The sequence below is a fragment of the Galeopterus variegatus genome, unplaced genomic scaffold (genome assembly GCF_000696425.1).
Source record: "Galeopterus variegatus unplaced genomic scaffold, G_variegatus-3.0.2 Scaffold6, whole genome shotgun sequence".
Lineage (NCBI taxonomy): Eukaryota > Metazoa > Chordata > Mammalia > Dermoptera > Cynocephalidae > Galeopterus > Galeopterus variegatus.
In genome coordinates this window covers 432,560-442,355 of record NW_007726117.1, presented here as the reverse complement: position 1 = coordinate 442,355, position 9,796 = coordinate 432,560, and the positions used below count along the sequence as shown (strand labels likewise).

The window sequence follows — 9,796 nt, the reverse complement described above, 5'->3', positions numbered from 1 at the left end:
AAGGTGCTGGCATTACAAGTTGTTGTGGGTGGGGGTCCTGCCTCTGGCTCCATGCCTAATGTCCCATGGCAGGCCCCAAGGTGCTGGTGGTGTGCCTGGGCCAGAACTAATTTTTTGTCCTTTGCTTACTTCTAAAATGGGGAACTCCCTGTGGGAACCAGTACTTGAGCTGTGTGGTTGAGCTAAATTGCTGCTTTGCTGCTGTTTCCCTAGGGAAGACTTTTTGTGCAGCTCAGGGTTTAATGGTTGACCTTATAGGTACTTCCGGCTCTTCAGAGACCAGGGGTACCTGGGTTGTGTAGGTGCTCTGATCTGGGCCTGAGTCTTTTCATCAAACTTCACCCCATGCAATTCTGTATTCCCAACCAGTCTCCTCTGAGTGGTCCTGCACTGATTGGGGGGCAGATTGTCTGTCCTTGCTGTGTCCCAGTGTTCTCCTGGTGGGCCCATCTCCCCCACAACCTGTGCTCCAAACACTTCCCATGGGGTGGGCCATGCGCTGGTCCCTTGTGATGACTCACTGGCCTCAGGCTCCCTTTTTTCAGCTGCTCTGGCTCCTCACTCCTGCGTGGGTCCACAGGGACCCTATTAGTGGTCTTGCTGTCCCAGGGGCCACCAAGGCCCCCTTCTCCTCTGCGGCCTCCAAGCAACTCCATCTGAAGGGCACAGCTGCGGCTTCTGCTGGCTCCCGCTGGCTCCCGCTCCATACTCTCAGCAGTTCCAGCCTTAAAGCGGAAGCCATACAAAACACTCTGAGAAGTTTTTCTTTCTTTCATCATGGTTTCTCCCCCTCATGAACTCCATAGGTCTCTCCTCCTCTTCCCGTGAGCTCCAGTAGCCCCAGAGTGGCTGTTGTTACATTTTTATAGTTGTAAATTGGTTGATTTTTGTGAGAGAGTGATGCTGGGGACCGTCTATTCCACCATCTTGTCCAGAATTCTTCTTCTAATAATTATAATATCTAAAATCTACTGAGTGCCTACTATGTACTAAGCACTTTATTAAAGACTTTGTATATGCCATTTAGTTTTCACTATGAAATCTCTTATTTCTTTTTTTAAAAGATGACCGGTAAGGGGATCTCAACCCTTGACTTGGTGTTGTCAGCACCACACTCACCCAGTGAGCAAACCGGCCATCCCTATACGGGATCCGAACTCGCGGCCCTGGTGTTATCAGCACCGCACTCTCCCGAGTGAGCCACGGGCCGGCCCCGAAATCTCTTATTTCTGAGGGCTGGCCCGTGGCTCACTTGGTAGAGTGCGGTGCTGATAACACCAACGCCACGGGTTCGGATCCTATATAGGGATGGCTGGTTGGCTCACTGGCTGAGCATGGTGCTGACAACACCAAACCAAGGGTTAAGATCCCCTTCCCGGTCATCTTTAAAAAAAAAAAAAAAGAAATCTCTTATTTCTGAATGTGAAAAGGAGGCTCAGAAAAGTTAAATAATTTGTCTGAAGACATACATCTTGTAAGGTAAGCAGAAAAGCTAGGATTTGAGTGCAGGACTTTCTGATGTCAGATTGAGGGTTCTAGTACTTTACGCTGCCTCTGCTGGTCCTATATCATTCTTGGGAGTGGCTCTGTGGATAAAAGGAAATAGAGATGTGGTAAAACTCAGAAATATAAGATGCCCAGGCAGATGTTGGAGGAGATTGTCCTAGCCATGATGACAGGTCCTGGCCCAGTCTCCCTCTCTCTGCCAGTCAGATCCTTGGCTGTGACTGAAAGGGAAAGAGGAGGGTTCAGATACTCAGGCCTTTGGAAAGTTGTTCTCTCCCCATCTCTTTCTTCCCTGAGACTTATTACTGAAGATGGGGAGGACTCCTCCCCAATTCAGGAGAAAAGAGAGTAGCTCAAGCACAGGTCCCAGAGTGGAGGCCTTTGCCCACGATCCCTCCCAGGAGGCCTCTAGAAACTGCAGTCTACAGAGTCCCGGAAGAAGAATTCCACAGGAGAGGAAGGGAACTCACCTTTGTTAAACACTGGCCTGGGATCAGGGCTTTATGCATATCATCTCCCTTAATTCTCACAACTCTGTAAGTTAAATATTATTATATCTTATTAGTATACTGTTTTACATTTGAGAGAATTGAGATTCAGAAATGTCAAGGGCCCAAGAACACACACGGAGTGCATGGTAGAGGCAGAATTCAAATAAGGGTCTGTTAGCCCCTAAAACCCTTGCTATAATGACTATACCTACCATACCTACCATACAATAGAGCCTCTTGAAACCACAGCCACTTGACCTTGGGTATATCCTGGAAGGTCCCATGGCCAAGGAAATCTCTGTCCCTAACCAGTGATTTCTACATTTCAGAGCTGCCAAGTCTCTGGGACAGACACCCCATATTTGAGGCTTTCTGGATTTATTTATTTATTTCCCACTTTGTTTATTTTGTTGGGGCTCAGAGGCTGTCCCTCCAAAATATAGTGCTTTGACATGCTGGAATAAAGCAGCAGCCTCATGGCTGGCAAATTGGCTCAGTTCATTAGAACATGATATTATAACACCAAGGTCAAAGTTTTTGGATCCCTGTACTGACCAGCCACCAGAACAAAACAAAACAAACAAACAAAAAAGAAGTAGACTCAAGGTCTCTCTGACCTTCCACCATCTCCTGTCCCTCAATTCTCCATCATTTTCCAAAGCACAGGATGAAGCTGTTCCCTTATCTGCCTAAAGTCTGGACCCGCCAAAGCAGACAATTACCTCTCGTCCTTTCCCTGAGTTTTCACTAACTTAACTCATAACACAGGAAGAAAGACGAGTCTGTCAACACACCTGGACAGACTTTTGTCACAGACCAGTCTTCTATTTCAGTCCCATTCAGTATTTTGAAGAGAATCATTTACCAGTCATTGTCTGCTCTGTGGGCCAAATAGACTTTGTCCCAGGCCATTTTATGTTCTCTGAGCCAACTGAATTCCCCTAAAAATCATTTACTCCTATACCTCCATCTCCCCTTCCCCTATGAAGAGGGGTTTATAAGCATCTGTACCTCCGTTGGATTATTGGGCAATCATTTTGTGATTCCATCATGCTATGCATGTTAAAATAAAATTTGTTATGCCTTTTTTTCATATTAATCTGAATTTGTCAGTGGTTTTAGTGAATCTTCAGGAATAAAGAGGAAGTTTCCCTTGGCCCCCTACAATCTCCACTTTCATGGTTTCCTGGCTCAAGGAGACCAACATAAGAGTGCAAGGAGGTCATGTGTGTGAATTACCAGATGTGCTGACAGTGGGGATTAGGGAGAGAAGGAAGGGACACATTGTATCCTTTCCTTCCTCACTTTTTTTTTTTTGGCAGCTGTCTGATAAGGGGAACTGAAACCTTAACCCTGGTGTTACCAGGCTGTGCACTAATCAACTGAGCTAACCGGCCAGCCCTCTTTCCTTCCTTGCATATCTAAAGAATGTGGATATGATTTGTACAAGTTCGAATTATCTCTTTCTTTTTCAGTTGTCCCTTTTAATACTGTGATATTATTGTATTTATAGGTTGGTTTTCGTCCACGATTCCTGGCTCATACTACTCTCTGCTCTCTTCTGTCCTCTTTTCACCTGCTCCTTTTTCTTCCCGAGGCAGGAAATTCTCCGACCTCCCTTAATTGATTGTAGTAGGTTATAAGGCCCTTATGTCAGGAGGGGCCGTGCCCCATGCTTGGGAGGAAGGAATGCTGCACAGAGAGACCAAGAAGAACCTGAACAAACAGGCCTTGCTGGGTTTCCCCACCCAGGCTGTTAGTGTTAGATCAGACCCTTCTTGTCCAATCTCATTCTACAGGGTTGCCCATGTTTCAGTCATGCCTACATAATGAAGCTGCCATTAAAACCCAAGAGCACAGGGTTTGGGGAGCTTCTGAATAGCTAAAGATATGGAGGTTTCTGGAGGGTGGCACACACAGGGAGGGCATGGAAGTTCTGCACCCCTTTCCCCATACCTTGCCCTATGCTTCTCTTCATCTGTATCCTTTGTAATACCCTTTATAATAAATGGGTAAACGTTAAGTGTGTGTTTCTTTGAGTTCTGCATGCCATTCAGCAAATTAATCCAAGCCAAGGAGGGAGTTGTGGGAACCCCAATTTATAGGCAGTCGGTCAGAAGCACAGGTGAAACATCCTGTAGCTTGTGATTGGCATGAGGGGGGCAGTCTGGGACTGAGCCCTCAACCTGTGGGATCTGACAATATCTCCAGGTCGATAGTCTGGGAATTGAATTGGAGGGCACCCAGCTGGTGTCCACTGCAGAATCTGATTGCTTGCTTGACAGTGGGTAGAAATTTCCACGTTTGTCACAGAAGTCTGTCTTCTGTGATGATTATGCTGTGACAGCAGAGGAGAAACAGGTTGTGTTTTTCCCACTTATTCAAATACATAACAGGAACTTTCTACATCTTGTAAACATATGTGATCCTATTAATATGCCTAATCTGATTGTTTCCTTCAAATATTTTTTTTTCACTGAAAAACATTTAGGTACACTTTTTTTTTTTTAAAGGATGACCAGTAAGGGGATCTTAACCCTTGACTTGGTGTTGTCAGCACCATGGCTGTCCCAAGTGAGCTAACCGGCCATCCCTATATAGGGATCTGAACCCATGGCCTTGGTGTTATCAGCACCACACTCTCCCAAGTGAGCCACAGGCCAGCCCCTGAGGTACACGTTTTAAACTGTATTTTTGTTCATCTACAAAGTTAAAAATTATTTGGCACTGATTGCTCTAGGTTCTCTCAACCTCTCAAAGCAGGCAAACCTTTCTGTTTGAAGAATATACACCATGGCAGAGGAGTGCTTCTCAAACTTTCACATGCCTATGAATCACCAGAGGATCTTATTAAAAACCAGATGAGTTTGGATCCTCATACTGGTCAGTGCCAGAAAAATAAATAAAATAAAATAAAATGCATTGAAGCCCATGAGACTACTTTTCTAAAACTCCAGCATTATCTCTTCATCTTGTAGGGTTTTTTCATTTTCTTTTGTTTCTGTGACACAACTCTGCACAAAGCTGACATCACCCTTGCAGGCATCCTTTTCTTCTAACTTCTAATTGGGTCTGTCCCTCACTGGTCGTACTCCACCCACCCCACTCAGCCAACCCAGATGGTCCAGTTTACCACAGGGTCCCTGACCTTATTAGAAAAGTCAAGTGACTTTCAGCATGGGGATGGGTGGAATTCCCTTACCTGCTCCACCCCAATACCCCAGTTTCTAACCTTCAGATGCTTTGCAAGACCAGTTGCCCATCCTGTCCTTCCGTGGTCCCAGCCTAGTAAACTGGTTAACTTTACTGGCTAGTTCCTGACCCCTCCTATTTCCTGTTCTGACACCTCTGAACACAATCCCTCTACCTTTTTTTTCTTATGTGGAAATAGTTTGCATTTTTTGATCAGGACAGAGTCCAGGAGGAGATGGCAGAGAACAGAGAAAATTGTTCTCTTAACTTTGGGACTCCTTACAATCTTTGAAGGAATAATAAAACAAATTGTGATTTGTGTAGCCTAACCATAATGCAAAGCCTAGCCTTACACATCATATGGTCTGCGCCACAGCCCTGTGAGGCCAGGAGGGTAGGACTTACCATCTCCATTTTACTGATGAGAAAACTGAGGGCTCTGAGAGGTGACTTGACTTGTCAGGGTCCCATAGCTAATAAGTGCCCAAACCTATACTCTTTCCATTTTATGATCTAAGTGGGAGAGCACAGGAAACCAGGTAACTTTCAGTGAATTAACTTTTTAAAAATTCCAAGTACCAGCCAGCCTCCAAAAAAAAAAAAAAAAAAAAAAATTCCTTCAGGCTTTAGGCTTTACAGTTTTACAGTCTAACACATCTCTTTCTTATGTGTTCTTTTCTCCTGAAAAAAGCAGGGAAGAAGAAAGCAGGGAAGGTATATTTTCTTTCATTTTGCCATTTTACAGATGAAAACATGTAAGCACAGAGAGGATATGAGTAGACCAAGGCCACCCCTCTCATTTTAGGAAACAGGACTGGCACCCTCATAACTCATGAATTTAACATAAGAGAGATGGGGGCAAGGGGACGCTGAAGAGAACATGAAAGATTAGGAATATTTATCATGGAAGTAGGGAAAATGGGAGCGCCAATAAATGGGCAGTTCTCTAAACAAGACTGCTAACAACTCAAGAAAAAAGAAAAATCCCAAGATTTAAAAAAATAATCCCAAGATATTTGAAGAAAATTCTTGGGCCGGCCCGGTGGCGCCACTTGGGAGCGCGGTGGCGCTCCCGCCGAGGGTTCGGATCCCACATACAGACCGGTCAACACCGAGGGTTGCGATCCCGTTGCCGGTCCCCGGTCCAGTACGGGCACGACACTGAGGGTTGCGATCCGTTGCCGGACACGAAAAAAAAAAAAAAAAAGAAAATTCTTAAAATTGCACAAGGGATTAAAAAAAAAACAAACCCATCAAAAAAATGACTCAGAGCAAACTAACAATCTCTATTCAAAGCAGCTATTTTGTCATTTGTTTTTCTGTTGGAGGCAGGGTTAGTGGGGTGATGTGAGTCAAATAAAAGCCTTTCTTATTAAAAAAAAAAAAAAAAAAAACTTTTTTGACCATGAAAGAGTAAGGCAGGAGTTTTTCAAGGTTTGGGGGAGGGACACATGATAACTCATGCTGCAAACTTTCTTTTAGTCACACACAACTGCTCCCACGAAACTGACTTGGTGATTTATTTAACATACTGTAAAGTAAAAAATTACAGAAGGACCATTCTTTTGTTGCTTTTGGAACATATCCAAATATTGAAAATTTATGATAATAACTATTAGTATTTATTGAGTGACTATTATCTGCTAGACACTGTGCTTTGCATATGTTATCTCTAATTTCATGACACTACTGCCTGGGAGTTATTATTTTTCCTACTTTACTTATGAGATAATAGGCTCAGAGGGGTTGAATAACTACCCAAGGTAACACAGCTAGTATGTGGTTGAGCTGGTCTATCTGACTCCATGACCTGTGCTCTTTCTATTCTATTCTTTTATCATTAAATAAACAAACATTGAAAATATTATATACTGTGTATTTAATTAATCTTTTCCTTTAATTGTAAATACAAAAAATGTTATTTTAAGAAAATAGAGAAATATGGTACAGGGGCAAGAGCCACTGGGCACCCATTTGTAGGCTAGCAGAGTGATATGTTTCTTCACAAACTTCTGAAATGGTGTTCAGAGGCTTGAGGAGCACAGAGACCTGGGAAACAGTAAATTAATGTCTTTCTAGAGCATATCAGCTAGGGCAGTATAGCATCTGGATCCCCTATATTATTAATAACCTTTGAATTCCTTTGTCCAACCTTAATTATTGATTAATCTTTCAGCCCATGACCTGGGAATCTGCATTTAACAAAGCCTCCCCCCTCCAACTAATTTTTAAGCCCTTCAATATTTAGGTACCTAGTTTTAATAATCCCACTGTTTTCGTTCCAACAGGTAAAATCAGGCAGCATCTTTGACAATTTCCTTCTTACAAATGATGAAGAGTTTGCTGAAGAGGTTGGAAATAAGACCTGGGGAATAAGAAAAGTAAGGTGCTCCCCTACCTTGGATTCCAGTCATCTGACTCCTCAGTGGTGCACTGTTCTCTGCATTTTAAAAATCAGTCTGAATTAGTCATGGTAAAAAAAAAAAAATCAGCCTCACAGTCACTGTTTCATTTCTGGTTACATGGCCCTGAGTGGTGGGGGCAAGAACTCACATTCATTGGACATCTACAACTCTGTACTTGTTACTCTGTGAGCACTTTCCAAAAGTTATTATTACTCCCATTTTTCAGATATAGAAATTGAGATTCAGAATATAAACTGCCCAAGGTCACATGTAACCTTTAACTTGTTGAGTTAGAATGTGAACCCAGAAGTCATGCCCCTTTCGTGTATCACACTGTCTACTCACAGTGTGGTGGTCTATAAGGGAGCTAGCTGTTGATCCCATTTCTTTTCTTTAAAAAAAATTTTTTTTTTTATTTTTAAAAGATGACCAGTAAGGGGATCTTAACCCTTGACTTGGTGTTGTCAGCACCACGCTCACCCAGTGAGCCGCGGGCCAGCCCTGTTGATCCCATTTCTGATGAATGGCTTGGAGAAGGAAGGAAGGTGATAGTGCTGTTTACCTGTTACCCTTTCCTCCCAGAACTATTTATGGGTGGAGTGATACTTGGGACAATTGTCTCATGATGGTGACGCCCTCCATCTAGACCTCCTGGTTCTGCAAGAAGGTCCATTCAAGCAGGTTTGTAGCCAGTGCTTGATTATCCAATAGGCAAATTAGGCTTATGCTTAGAGCATCAGCAAAGCACAGGCACCCCCCAAAATTTTTTTTGCGAGAACTTTGACACTTGATATTTCCAAAAAAGCATTGAAGTAGTCATCACAGGAAAAAAAATTATTGGATGATAACCCCAAAGTAAAACCAGACAAAACCAGACCAAAAAGTATACTTTTATCATCTAATATTGTTTTGTTGAAGTACTACTACACACTAGTTAAGAGTATGAGTTTTGGAGCTAGACCACTTCGGTTAAAACCCAGGCTCCCCAGGCTCCATCATTTACTAACTGTATGAACTCAGGCAAGTTATTTAACCTCTCTTCATCTATAAGTTGAGAATAATTATAGCAACTATCTTATAAGTTCTTGGCATATAGAAAGTACTCGATACATGGTAGCTGTTATTATTAAGCCATACATTTACTTGACAAATATTTGTCGAGTGCCTGTTCAAAGCACTGCAGTAGTTGGGAGTATATGTAGTATTGTTCCTGGGTATACAGCAGTGAAATAAAATAGAGATTTCTGCCTTCATGGGGCTTACATTCAGTTTGGTGAGATCCACAAGAAACAAAGAAGTCCAAACCTCAGATTCCTCATTTAGAAAGTGGGACGATTGACACTTACCTCACACATTGCTGTGAGGAATACAAATAATATGTGTAGATTGTCTACCACCGTGTTTAGCAATGCAGTAGGCATTCAATAAATGTTTGTTAAATCTGACCCAATTTTATTTACAAATTCCACACATGCACACGCACATACATTCACCCCAGACATACTGAAAATTTGTATGTAAATAAACACTATCCTAGAAATCTTTCAAACTGCAGGAAGATGCCAGATATTTCTAAAGTGGGTTAACTTTGTTTATACCATCTGTAAATTATTTTGAAATTCCACATTCTAAACAGGACCTGGAGAAGCAATGGAGAGAACTGTATGAAGAAGTGGAAAAAAGAAAACAGGAAGAAGAGGCAAAGAAGAAAATGGAAAAGGAAGAGGAAGAGGAAGATGACATCTGGGGAACTGAAGAAGAGGAAATTGAAGAGGATCCTTCTGAGGAATCAGGAAATGACAGGCAGATGCAGGAGGATGATGCTGGAAGAGCATTTCTGGGTAAAAATAATGAAGTCCTTGTTGAACAGAAAGATGAACTCTAACTGGGGAAAAAAATGGTTATACTCAGAGGCTTAGAAGAAGTGTTCACGAAGTTAGCAAAATTTGGGGAGCAACATAACTTCCTCTTTTTGAATAAACTTTGGATTTGTATTTCTACCCCTCCTCCTTTGCTCTGTATGACCCTGGGAAAGTTGCATCTCCTCTATTTCCTTATTAGTGGAAAGGGAGTGATAATTTCTATTTCATGAGGTTGTAGCAGGGATTGAATGTGTCTGATATAAATATATAGTCAAAAAATGTTACCTATAACTACTATCATTATCATGGTGTTTATGAAATTAATTGTTGGTGAGTAATC

General features: G+C 42.4%; 1 protein-coding gene across 1 annotated transcript in view; it reads left to right on the top strand.

Annotated features, from left to right (window-relative positions):
* Positions 1–9,479, top strand: part of LOC103596637 (calreticulin-like) — a 27,388-nt gene extending 17,909 nt beyond the window's left edge. The window contains exons 9-10 of the mRNA XM_008580336.1: positions 7,478–7,570; positions 9,231–9,479. Of these exons, the coding sequence (XP_008578558.1) occupies positions 7,478–7,570; positions 9,231–9,479 (342 nt within the window). The remainder of the gene's footprint in view (positions 1–7,477; positions 7,571–9,230) is intronic.
* Positions 9,480–9,796: the final 317 nt, after the last annotated feature.